This window comes from Miniopterus schreibersii (assembly GCF_964146895.1).
Source record: "Miniopterus schreibersii genome assembly, chromosome: 10".
Taxonomy (NCBI): domain Eukaryota; kingdom Metazoa; phylum Chordata; class Mammalia; order Chiroptera; family Miniopteridae; genus Miniopterus; species Miniopterus schreibersii.
In genome coordinates this window covers 30,235,266-30,248,614 of record NC_138110.1, presented here as the reverse complement: position 1 = coordinate 30,248,614, position 13,349 = coordinate 30,235,266, and the positions used below count along the sequence as shown (strand labels likewise).

Here is a 13,349-nt window from a genome sequence, read left to right as displayed (position 1 = left end):
CATCGAGCGGCGTAGGCCCCTGCTGGGGTTGTTGGTATATGTTTTCCTCAGGCTCTAGGGCAGGGGATGTGGGTTATGTTTGGGAATTTCCCAGAGTGGCGATGGCTGGGACCTGTAAGGTCTAATATGTGAGAGGGCGAAAATGGTAGCTGACTCTGGGTTCTGCTGGTTCCAACAGGAGGGGATTCCGTGGGGTTGGGACAGGTTGGGTCACCTTGCTGGTGCCTGAGAAGGCCTGGGGCCTAGATGGGAAGGTAGGTCAGATCCCTTACAGAACCAGGTGCAGACTCGAGGTCCTACAGAGAGGGGTGTGGCTTTGGCAGTAGAGTTATGGTCAAGTTCATAGGCCCCACAGCTGGTTCACTGGGGAGTGAATCCTGGCTCCACCTCACACCAGCCGTGGGAACAGGGGCACGTGACTTGATCTCTGCACCTCTTGTTTTTGCTATAAAGTGGGTCTCTTGCCCTGGCTGGTGTGGCTCAGTTGGCTGGAGCATCGTCCTAAACACCAAAAGGTTGTGGGCTTGTTTTCTGATCAGGGCACATACCCAGGTTTGGGGTTCGTTCCCTGGTCGGGCCGTGTAAGGGAGGCAACTGATCGATGTTTCTCTCACATAGATGTTTCTCTCTCTCCCTTCCCCTCTCTCTAAAATCAATAAGCATGTCCTCAGGTGAGGTTTAAAGAAAAAAAGTGGGTCTATAAAAGGATACAACTCTTTAGAGCTAACGTAGGTGAAGCACCAAGATGGAGTTGGCATCAGTACCTTGTGAGGCTATTTGATGTCTTTCTTATTTAGAGCTTCTAAAAAGTGGGGGGATTCTAAAATGGGAACACTAATGTAAAACCTTTTGAATTCAAGTGTGGCAAGATAGCATGTAATGTAAGTAAGTGAGAAAAGAAAGACAGGCACAACGTGTAAATTAAAGGCAGAACACAGCGACAACCCAAACTTGATTGCGCCCGTAGAGCACATGAAGGCAGAGAGAAGCCGGGCAGCTCATTCCAGGCAGGGTGTGGGTGGGTTGGGCTATTTTTCATTCATTGTTAATTCTGTATGTCTATTAATTACCATTCATTATTGCAGTAGCAATATTTTGAGCAAATCTTATCCCTAAAGTATTAAAATACAGAACACAATATTCTCGTTGAAAGCTTCAACTTGCATTCGGCTGCTCTTTGCCACCACCCTTTTTAAAAATCCTCACCTGAGGATATTTTTCAGCGAGAGTGGAAGGGAGAGAGTAAAACATTAATGGCACATAGACTGGTTGCCTCCTGTAAGCACCCCAGCCAGGGCTGGAGATCGAGTCTGCAATCAAGGTACGTGCCCTTGGCCAGGAACAAACCCGGGCCCCTTCAGCCCTCAGGCCAACACTCTAACCACTGAGCCATACCACCTGGGGCACCACCATCCTTCATCCTGACGCTTGCTGAAACCTCCTCAGTGTCTCCCAGCTTCCCCATTGCCTCTGCGGCAGCCAGAGGTGTCTCATCAAAGTCTAGGTTCCATCCTGTCACCCCTCTCTGCCCAGAGCCCTCGAGCCCCTGTGATCTCATCAGGGTGGCAGTCCTCTGACTGTATCTCCACCTTGGCCGCTCCCTCCTGGCCCCGTGGGCCTCCTTGCTGTTCGGGTGGCTGTGCCGGGCCCGAGCTCCGCTGGCTCAGGCTGTGTGCTGCACCTTCTGCCTGGGACGCTGTTCTCTCTGGAACTGTGAACTTACCTGTTTGAAAATGAGCGGTTTCCCCCTCCCTTACGTCCATTCTGTCTCTGCTCAAGTGATCTCCCTCGGACAGGACCTCCCCGGCCGTCTCGTCTAGAGCAGCTGCCAGCCCTCTGGCTTATGCATCTTCGATGCACCTGTTGCCACCTGGCTTGTTGCTTATTTGGCTTTTCTCTGCGTGTTTGCTGCTTGTTGTCCCTTGTCTCTGTGCCCTCAGGAGAGTGGAGCACCGTGAGGGCAGGGTGTCGCCTGTCGTGTTTCTGCCGCATCCTTAGCACCTAGAACAGTGCCCCACACTCAGGGCAATAAAGATTTGGTGAGTAGGTTGACTGAGTGAATAATTATAAAATTACATATGAACGCCTTGATAATCAGGAAGAGCTACATCTGCTGTATTGAGAGGCTCATAATTTTTGCCAAGGCCTGCGGTTCTGTGGGCTTTGGGATCACAGACCCTCGGGAAGAATCCCACTGCGCTGGTTGATCACACTGGATCGCTGCCCTGGCGGCGGCGCCCTCTTGGGGTCGAGTGCAGCATTGCAAGAGCCCACAGCGCTTGAGGTTTTGTCAAGTCCAAAGTCTTCCTGGGGGCAGCAGAGCGTCTCTCTGCTTGTTAATGTCTCAAGGTGGTTACGGTGACTGCTGCCGCCCACGCGGGGAAAGCTGCGGAGGGGGTCAGGGACAGAGGCAGCCTGGCGGGTCCTGGTGTGCAGAGTTATGAGGCAGCAGAGAGGAGGTGTTCATAGATTGCGGCTGAGCCTGGGGTCACTGCATCCCGCGAAATGCACGTGGAGACGGGGCCACCGCCTGACCTCGCTCCCCTCACCCTGCTTACAGGTTTGAGGATGGCACCATCTCGTTTCTTGACGTGATAGCGCTCAAACATGGATTCGATGCCCTAGAGCGCCTCACAGGTAGGCAGATATTTTTATCCGTGTGGAATTGGTCCCGTGGCCCATGCCCTCCCGGGAGCCCCAGCGCTCCCGGGCGTGGTTCGGGTGAAGGGGGGTGTCCGTGTGAGTGGCACACAGCAGCTGTACCACGAATGCACTTAAAGCAGATTCTGAACTTCAGAAGGACTTCTGAGGCAAGAGCAAGAGACTGAGGCTTTTGTTCTTTTTGTCAGTTAAAAGAACATTGTTACAGGTAAGAGACATCCCAAATCAGGACATTAATAGCTTCACAGAAGCAGAGGAGACATCCCGGGTTCCTGCCCTGGGAATGGTTACAGATCCTGAGACCTTGCTCAGCTCTTACCTTGCTGGATCCTCCCTACAGCCCCACGGGGAGCTACGTGAGGAGCCTGCTTTATCCACAGAGGAGCTTGTGCTCAGAGAGGTTAAGTGTCTTCCTCGGGGCCAGGGAATCTGGTAATTGGGAAGGCTAGGAGGTAAACCCAGGACCTACTAACGCTTAACCCTGAGCCTCCAGCCACTGTGTCTGCTGCTGGCCGTTGCAGTGATGCACATTTTCCTCCCCTGAGTGTTTAGGGGGTGTGGGCAGATTGGGGTACTCACCACAGGCTGACACACAGACAGATGCCACTTTCCATAATATGGGGTTTGGCACAAAGGTACATGACTGGAAGAACCTCTATCTGGTGAGCCAGGCATCCGCCATCCTGCTGTGCCCCTGGGTGCTCCTTCTAGAGGCTGACCTTCTAGAACTGGGTGGCACTGCTTGTGCCATCCATGTGGAGATGGCCCTGTGGTGAACCAGGGGTGTGGCTTAGCGGTTAGGCAGCCCTCTCTCTTTCTCTAGTCATAATAATGGGGCCTGCAGGTCCTCCGCCTTACCCCAACCCTGGAGGCAGGCAGGACTCATGGGCAGAGAGAGGTGCCCTGCAGGGAGGTGAGTAGGCATCACCCAGGACAAAGAGGAGATAGTCAGGACAGACACTGAAAAAGGAGCACTTTCCCAAGGAGAGATATTACCATGGTACCCAAAACACAAGTGACGGGGTCTGACAGGGGTAGGGGGCACGTTTGAAAGCAGATTGACAAACCCTGACTTTTCCAACTTAATTGGTCTTTTTTTTTTTTTTTTAAGGATTGTGGTAAATGCTTAAGTAATGTTGTAAAAAATAAAAAAGAGGATGACCGGAATTCCTACGGGAAAATTCAGCAATGGTAAACTGTTGTTTAGTATCAGAGGCCTGAACTTTTATCGTTTGGGCAGTACCAAATATTTACAAGTATTTAAAATCATTACTATCTGGCCCAAGTTTGCCAGTTATAATGATCTGATTTTCTTAAAAATGAGTGGGTAAATTTTATATAAAGCTAGTAATTCTCTTTGATATTTTATCATTGTTTTTGAGGTGGAATGGAGAACATAAAGCAGCACACCTTTACCTTGGCTCAGTACACCTACACTGCCCTGTCCTCTCTCCAGTACCCCAACGGGGCTCCTGTGGTGCGGATTTACAGCGACTCTGAGTTCAGCTCTCCAGAGGTTCAGGGCCCAATCATCAATTTTAATGTGCTCGATGACAATGGGAACATCATTGGTTACTCCCAGGTGGGTTGCCTTTCCATCTCACTGACCTGTTCACACCAGAATTGCTCTTGTCTGGAACTCTGCAGCCTCCCCAACCCTAAAATGTGCAGTCATGGCCTCTGGACCTTTGCATTAGCTGTGATGAAGCCCAGGCATGGCTGCAGAGGCCACTTCCTAAGAGGCTCTTCACTGTGGCTTACACACAGTTTTGAATGAGTATGGCTGTTTAGTTCTTCAGCTCTCTTTATTCAGCCAGAAATAGTCAATTTCAAGTGGGAAGAGAGAGGCCGAGTCTCTGATAGCAGAGGGAAGGGACAGCTGAGAGCTGCGAGCAAGGTAAACACCCTAAAGTCATGCAGACAGAAAAGCATTGCAGACTGAACACCATGTCAGAGGTCATTTTGTGTACAGACAGCTTGGTATTCCCAGTGGCACACGAGAACCTGTCACAGTGTCGCATAAAATCATGGGCCTGTTTCCACCACCTTTTTGCATGTTGCTTGCAACTCAGAACTCTCTCTCTTTTTTTTTTTCTTATGACAAGTGGAAACAATGTTCTTAGTACCACAAAAGTCCTTATTTCTGCCACAGTTCATGAATGTTATAAGTTCAAAGGATTTGATAGGTTGGTTATAAAATTGTTTCTACAGGTAAAACCTTTGTGTCCATTTTCTCATGAAAATAGTACTAACTGTTTTGTAGGTTGGGAACTGCTTGCGTTCTTGCAACAGTTGAGTAAACTGGTCACCGCCTTGTCCTTTAAAGAGTCCAAAGCCACACCAAGCACTCAGACATGGCAGTCGGTGATCACTAGATGGAACTCCTGAGATTTCATGATCAAGCTCTATCTCCATATTACTGAACTATTCGCCAAGGCTAAAGGAGCAGAGCTGCTTTCTGGAGGCCTCTTAGTGCAGCCCAGAGAACAGCTTCTTCTCATTCTGACAGTCCAGGGAGATAGCCATGGTCTTGACAAGGGAGACACCAGGCTGACTGCATGGTGACCTGTGGCGCAGCAGCGGGGCCAGCAGTTCTGTGATTCATCCCAAAGTTAGGACATTATGAAAAGCAAATTGATAACGCACAGTGTCGACACAGTAGTGTTTGGCGTCCAGGCTGTGAGCCCAGGTGGGGCTGCTCTGAGTGGCAGCCCAGCTGGGCCTGGACCAGCCCTGAGGCAGAGGGATGCCAAGGAGCTGCCCCGCGTCCCGGCTGCACTCGGATTCTGTACTTGGAATTTGGCCTGGATTTCATATTTTATCAGTAATGTTTTATAAAATGTGTTTAGTAAACTTGTGATAGATCATGACACTTTAGAGCGAAATTTCAGGCCCCTATTGTCATTTTATTGTTAGGAAAGAGAGGTCCAAATATTGATCTGAAGGTCTCTCCCAGGCAATCAGAGTGAAACTGGACATTCCTAACACGGGTCCCATGTTGCATTTAACCCGCAGGTGGAAAAAATGGCCAGTCTTTACAACATCCAAGTGCGAACTGGCTGCTTCTGTAACACTGGGGCCTGCCAGAGGCACCTGGGGATCAGTGACGAGATGGTCAAGAAATATCTTCAGGTTGGTATCAGGCCCTGTGGCCCAAGACACCCCATGGTGGTGCCTCTAACAGTACTGGAGGCTGGTCACTTGTCTGGGGTGAGGGCTGGTTCATTTTTCTAAGCCCCGTCTGTGGATGTGCAAAGGAAAAGGGGTAAACAAAAATAGAAAATGCTTCAAGATAGTATCTCTGTGAAAGTCATTTTTTACTTTGAAGGCAAAAATGTAAAGGCTGAAGAGGAGTTTTAGCACGGGGCAAGCATGAGTGGGAATGTGCTCATACATGCAGAGGACCCTTGACTAGTTCAGTCTAGCAAGGTGAAAATCTCCAAGCTAGTTACCTCGTCTCTGGGCTGGTGAGGAGAGGAACTCTTCCAGGGGCATCCTGCAACTCCCGGATCCCCTCCCTCCCCGCCTCCCCCTGGGCCGAGGTTTTTCACTTCAAGGTACATATAGCCTGTTTTAAACCATTTCATAAGAACAGTTTGAGTGGCTAAGAGACCTTATTTATTTCAGAATAGCGTCTAACTTAAGTTTTGTTTGGTTGCTACTAAATATTGTATATACAGTACTAGATCCCAACCAACCATGAACTGAGTTTTATTTAAAAAGAGAGAGGGGGAAGCTCAGAACACAAACAAAGAAGTTCCAGATATAATATTTGATCCTGTGGAATGCCGTGGCCCCACCTCTTTGGATGCCTGACCTGGATTTAGTGCTGGGGGAGGAAGGCGTCCAGGGCAGTGGCCAACACCAGGTAGCTGAGCTTGGAGAGGCATGGGGACCTCTTGCCTTTCTTTTCCCACTGCCCAGCAGGGACGCTCAAGCTTCCTTTGGCTTTTGTAGTGGCCTCAGGATGGTGGTTCATAGGGGCAGCATCTCTGTCTTGCCCTGTTGTCAAAGGACAGCTCTCAGGGATGCTGGCCTCCCGTAGGTTCTGAGGAGTGGGCAGCAGGTGTCTCTCCCACCTCAACCCCGGGTGGACCACGAAGTTGACCCCTCAGTGCTTCTGATGCTTTGGGCTGTATTTCGATACCTCTCTCTGTGAGTTGGCTCTGTGCGCAGCTCTGGGTAAAGGCTTTCCATGAAGTATTTTGTTTAAGCTTTTAATGACCCCTTGAAATTGGTGTTGACCCCAATTTACACTTGAGCAAAGTGAGATCTAGAAAGTTAGCCCCTGTGCTTGTGAAACTATGTCTCAGGCCCCCTGCATATGTTAGGGTTGCAACTCTGTTTTCTGGGTCAATTTTATTTTACCAAATGAACAAAATTTGTTTTGCAAAACTGTTTCCAATTTATCTGTGAGGAATGGCTGAACTAGTTCCCTTTTCCTCCAGGCTGGTCATGTCTGTGGAGATGACGTGGATCTCATAGATGGTCAGCCTACAGGGTCTGTGAGGATTTCCTTTGGATACATGTCTACTCTTGAGGATGCCCAAGCCTTTCTCAAGTTCATCATAACCACCCGACTGCACCCGTCAAGTGGCCAGCCGGTCCCTCAGGCCACCCCCGGGGAGGCTGAAGCCGTACTAGCAGAGAGCGAGGCTCAGAACACTGTGGACAGATGTCGCCCCTCATCCCAGGAAGACACCCCCACAGCCTCCAGGGTTTGGAATGACTTGCCCACTGCTTTGGGTGCTGTGTGTTTGCAACCACCTCTGCCAGAGGCCACCAGGACCCCGCAGACCCCTGCAGAGAAAGCTGCAGGAGTCCTTGATGGGGACCTTGAGCCACATGTCATCACCAACCTTTTCCTCTACCCGATCAAATCCTGTGCCGCGTTTGAGGTAAGGATTTTAATGGCAGAATAGAGAGTGCTTCTTTTTTGTTTACTTTATAATGTTTTTTTTGACATAGTGAAGTAAAAAGTACAGAAAGTGAAGAAAAATATGCAGAAAACCCTACTTAAGTTCAGAGTATTGTGACATATGAAGAAGAGCCATTCTCATTCTGCCTTTCTTGGTTTGGGCTGACTTTCGAACATGGCTCTGCTGGCAGGGATCCTTGAGAGGACCCTGTTTCTGAGGGGTGAACACCTAGTTACTGTTAATAATTATGGATATAATGTTCACCGAATGCATGGGCTGGCTCCCTACGGAAGCATTTTATGTACTTTGTTTCCTTTGATTCTTAAAACAGTAGTAATATGAGGTGCGTGGTAATATCATCCTGATTTTATAGATATGGAGCCCGAGGGCTACTGAGGTTAAGCACTTTACCCAGGTCACCTACTAATAAATTACGGAGCAAGGATTTGAACCCAGGTTTGCTGACTCCTTGGGTCCATGCTCTTATGTGACTTGTTCTGCTCAGCCCTCCCTGTAGAAGTGAACTATGTTATGTCCTAAAATCAGCTGTCCTGCAGGTCACCGAGCTGGGAGACTGGAGTGCCTACCTTAATACCACCCTGCTGTGGCCCAAGTGAGGCCATCTTTATAATCTGTGTGTGTCCCCAAGTCCCTGGCAAAGGTCCCAGACTCCTGAGCCTCTTGGGTGACAGGCTCTCTGGCTCTTGGTCAGGGCTATTTGTCACCTGCATTTCAGGGTGGTCCCACAGAAGCCTGTCCTCCAGTCTGAGGCCGTAAGCAAGCAAGTTCACCGCCACCTTCATATGGAGGCAGGCGAGGAATCCACGTTTCCCTTGTGTATCAGGACTCTGTTTTCACAGCTGGGTCATGTTCCGTAGGACAGCTACATTGCACAGGTAGAATGGGCAGGAATTAGTGGTCCATTTTACAGATGAGGACACTGAGTCTCAGTAGGGTTTATACATTGCTAAAGGTCTTCCATGCATCTGCTCATTCAAAAACTACATACTGAACACCTGCTGCCTGCCAGCCTGTGGGCCAGAGCCTGGTGGACCGTGATGAGCAAAATGGAAATGGTTCCTTCCCTTGGGAAGGACTATGTCTCAGAAGGGAAACAGACACAGACCAAACACCACCGGAGTGAATGGAATCACACTGCTGATAAAGGCCGAGAAGGCAAAGGTGGGGTCTGCCAGAGAGAATTCCCGTGGGTCGATGACATAGTCCATTCAGGCTGCTCTAGCGAAGTCCTGTCAACTGGGTGGTTAATAAACAGAAATTATTTCTCACAGTCTGGAGGCTGGAAATCCAACACCAAGGCACAGGCAGATTTGGTGCCTGGTGAGGGCACACTTTGGGTTGACTCCTGCATCCCCTTGACATTTTTTTTGAGCACTACCTTACTTTTCTCGCACTACAAGGTGCTTCTGTATCATCTAATATATCCCCTGACCTATCCCTGGAATCACCTGTTTCTCCAAGGAGCCCTGCCTGGTTCTTTCTATTGAAGAATGATGTTAGAATGCAAGATCTGAGCTCTGGGTATAATTTATATTTTAATTTTGTAGAGAGATGAAAATGCAGGAAAACCATCACACTTAATGTGGATCCACTCAGTGACCATTCCAGTGTAGCCGCAAGTTGTGCAAGAAATATGTCTCCAGTATCAGGATCTGTCCGTCCCGGCAGCCAGCACTGTGGCGGGAATGCGGAAAGCAGGAGAGATGGAGGCCGTGGGGAGGGTATCTGGGAGGCCAGGGGGTGGAGATTTACTTTACACCTTTGTTCTCTCTGAACGTTGCACTGTGCACATGCATTACCTACTTAAAAGGCAGGCTGAAGTGGAGAAGGGTGGAAAGTGGATCTCTAGGGTGAGTGGAAGGTGTCGCGATCCTACACTGTCTCCTTTGCACTGTCCCCTTTGTCTTTCTTTTCTTCCCCCCTTCCTTCCTTCAAGGGTATGTGCCGAATCCCGAGGTGCATCTGTATGTGTGCAGCCACTGTGCAATACTGTGAAGGTCATTTCTGAGGAGCCCTGACCTAAAATGTGCTTCCTTTTTGGGTAGGTGACCACGTGGCCTGTAGGAAGTCAAGGGCTGCTGTATGACCGGAGCTGGATGGTTGCGAATCACAATGGCATTTGCCTGAGTCAGAAGCACGAGCCCCGGCTCTGCCTGATCCAGCCCTTCATTGACCTGCAGCAAAGGGTCATGGTCCTTAAAGCCGAAGGTAGGGAGACTGGGTGCATTTTCACAATGCGGCTGTCGAGAGGGGCTTTAATACTCACGTGAAAGTAAGATGATGGCATTTCCTCTACCGAATGTTAAAATAACCTGAAAGTGAAGTGATGTTTGGAAGAGACAAGAAAAAGTTTGTTCCTCTGTGTTATGGGAATTTTCTGGGGAAAGATAAAGGTCTGAGGGTACAGTCAGAAGGTAAAGAGGTATAACTTTTGAAATGATATGATGTGCTTTTCACTTACATTCCTTTTAAAACCTTCAGTCATCATAATACAGGGCCGGGCCAAAGTGGGTTTCCAGTTGTTCCTATGGAGAAAGACACTCAGGTTATGATTATTGCAACAGCTTCATTAACTCAAAACAATGTCACAATGGCAGAGTGCACTTAGGTACAATCTCGTAAGTGCTCAAATGGCCGGCCTTCATTATTTACACATTCTTGGAGTCTTTGAAAATCAGCCAGCAAACCTGAATTCCAGTGACCTGCTTGGGTTAGCCCCACTGCCTCCTGAGGTGGTTGAATCCAAACCTGCTTTTGCCTTCCCCTGTATGTACTGCAAGCTTTCATTCTCTGTGCTGACTTTTATTATAGACTATCTGCATGTGTGTAAGTACAGACCAGCTCTGTCCAACGGGGCTTTCTGTGACGGGGGAAATGTTCATTACCTGTGTTGTCCAGTTTGGTAGCCATCGGTCACATGCAGCTACTGAGCACTTGAAATGTGGCTAGTGGGACTCCAGAACTGAATCTTAATTTTAATTTTAATTTACATTGCTACATGTGGCTACTGGCTACAGTGTTAGCACAGGTACAGGGAGTAACATGTATATGATTATAGCACCCGATTGTAACAAGTCTTAACATTTGTCCACATTTGCCTCAGATCCCCTCCTCCCCCTCATCCTATCCAACTTTTGTCTCTTTTCCTCCCTCTCCTGCTCCTTTTAAGAAACAAAAATGTTACAGATATAGCTGAAATTCCCTGTACTTCTTCCTGGTCTCACTCCTTCCTCGCCCTATATACTGTTTGTAGAATATTCCAATGTCTCTCCTAACTTGTAGATGCACTTTTGTGATATGTCACATTTCCATATACTCACAATTGTGTTTCTTGGCTGTAGGTATTCTTTCTGGTTGCAGTGGTTTGTTTTTCCTTGAACCACTAGGCCAAAGTTATTATTAAGGCTACAAAAGGAGTCTTGATATCTGGCAGGGCATGTCTTTCTACCTCATTCTTCCAAATTGTCCTGGCTATTCTTGGCCTTTGTTTCCTGTGAGGATTTTAACACATGCACAGGCTTGTTTAGCTGCTTCCACAATCAAGAGACAAAACAGTTTTATCACCCCAGGCAACTCCCTCATGCTGTCCCTTAGTGGTCTCTCTTCTCCCTACCCTTAACACCTGGCAATCAGAGATCTCTGTCACTGTAGTTTTATTTTTGAGAATGTCATATAAATAAAGTCATACAGTATATGATGTTTTGACATTGGCTTCTTTCACTCAGTACGGTACCTTTGAGGTCCAGGTAAATTATTGCATGTATCAATAGCTCATTTTTTATTGCTGAGTAGTATTCCGCTATACGGATATATCAGAATGTGTTTATCCATTCATCTGTTGATAGACATTTGAGTTGTTTCCAGTTTTGAGTAATTATAAACAGAGCTGCTATAAGCATTCATGTGCAAATTTTTGGGTGAACAGAAGTTTGCATTTTCTAGAATAATTACTTAGGAGTGGGTTGCTGGCTCCTATGGTAAGAGTATGCCCACTTTTAAACGAAACTGCCAAACCATTTTCTAGAATGACTGTACCATTTTGCTGTTTTTCTAAATACTTTCTGATTTTCCTGACTACTGGTTCTGTTTATTACTGAGAGAGGAGTGAAGTTCCCAACTGCAGTTGTGGATTTGTCTATTTTTCCCTTTTAGTGCTGTTAGTTTTTGCTTCATTAAACTGTTCTTTCTTTAACTAATGTCCCTACTTACACATGGTAATTTCCTTTTTTATGAAGTATGAAACTCTTTGTGTAATACTAATATAGTCATTCAGCTCTCTTTTGATTAGTGTTTGCAAGGTGTACTATTTCCCACCCTTTCATTTATTTCTTTTAGTATTATTGTATTTATTTAACATACCGCAAAATATTTCTGTTTAAAGTATACAGTTCAATAGGTTTTTTTGTATATTCACAAGGTTGTACAGCCATCACCGCAATGAATCTTAGAACTTTTTCATCACCCTAAAAGGGAAATTCTATCCCCGTTATTAGTCACTCCCCATTTCCAGCCTCATCCCCATCCCCTGGCAACCACTAATCTACTTTCTGTTTCTATGGATTTGCCTGTTCTGGATGTTTCATATAAATGGAATCATACAATGCATAACTGACTTCTTTCACTTAGCATAATGTTTTCAAGGATCATTCATACTGTTGAATACTATTCCATTGTGTGGCTATCTATGAATATCTGTGTACAAATTACCGTGGAGTTATACCTAGGAATGAAACTGATGGACCATATGGTAACTCTATTTTTAGCATTTCCAAAGTGGCTGCGTCACCATTTTACATTCCCACTAGCCATGCGTAAAGGTTCCAGCTTGTCCACACCCTCCTCAACACTTGCTATTTTCTGTTGTTGGTTTTTAATAGCCATCCTAATGGGTGTGTAGTGGTATCTCATGTCACTTTGATTTGCATTTCCCTAATAATAATGATGTAGACCATCTTTCATGTATTTATTGGCCACTTGTATCTCTTCTTTAAAGATATCTATTCAGTCTTGGCCGAGCGTGGCTTAGCGGTTGAGCATCGGCCTAGGATCCAGGAGATCTCAGTTCGATTCCCATGGGCTCGATCCCCAGTCAGGGGCCTGCAGGAGGCAGCCTATCAGTGACTCTCATCATTGATGTTTCTATCTCTCTCTCCCCCTCTTCTTTCCTCTCTCTGAAATCAATAAAGATATATTTTTAAAAAAATATATTCAAATTCTTTGTTTATTTATTTTTGAATTGAGTTGTAAGAGTTCTTTATATGTCCTGGTACAAATCCCTTTCAGATCTAAGATTTTCAAATATTTTATCTTATTCTATAGGCTGTCTTTTCCTCTGCTTGATGCCTCCATTTCACTTTCAGTCTGCCTCTACCATTATGTTCAGAGTGAGTGGCTGTATCCAGCAGGTAGTTGGCTCATGCTTTGTTTTAATCCATTTCGAAAATCTCTGTAGTCTCATTGCTGTGTCCTGTTGGGATTCTGATTGCAAAATCACATATTTTACAATTATGTATTTGTAATTATAGTTTGATTTTAATGCCATATATTCATTTCAGGAAGATTTATTTCATATAATATTGCCTTTTATATGTAAATAGTATTTTTTTTTCATTTAAGACTTTTTAATTACTCCAAAATTTTCATAATATTTTCCAGAAAATGTTTGCACATTTTTTGGTTATATAATAGTTTATTTGAGTATTTTGAACACTATTTTTTTTCTATTAAATGTTTTAATTGGTAATTAAT

General features: G+C 46.4%; 1 protein-coding gene across 2 annotated transcripts in view; it reads left to right on the top strand.

Moving 5' to 3' along the window:
• MOCOS (molybdenum cofactor sulfurase) overlaps positions 1-13,349 on the top strand; it is a 42,203-nt gene that overhangs the window by 12,070 nt on the left and 16,784 nt on the right. For both annotated transcript variants that reach the window (XM_081149806.1, XM_081149805.1), the window contains exons 5-9: positions 2,561-2,637; positions 4,044-4,243; positions 5,677-5,793; positions 7,110-7,559; positions 9,647-9,809. In XM_081149806.1, coding sequence (XP_081005932.1) covers positions 2,561-2,637; positions 4,044-4,243; positions 5,677-5,793; positions 7,110-7,559; positions 9,647-9,809 — 1,007 coding nt within the window. The remainder of the gene's footprint in view (positions 1-2,560; positions 2,638-4,043; positions 4,244-5,676; positions 5,794-7,109; positions 7,560-9,646; positions 9,810-13,349) is intronic.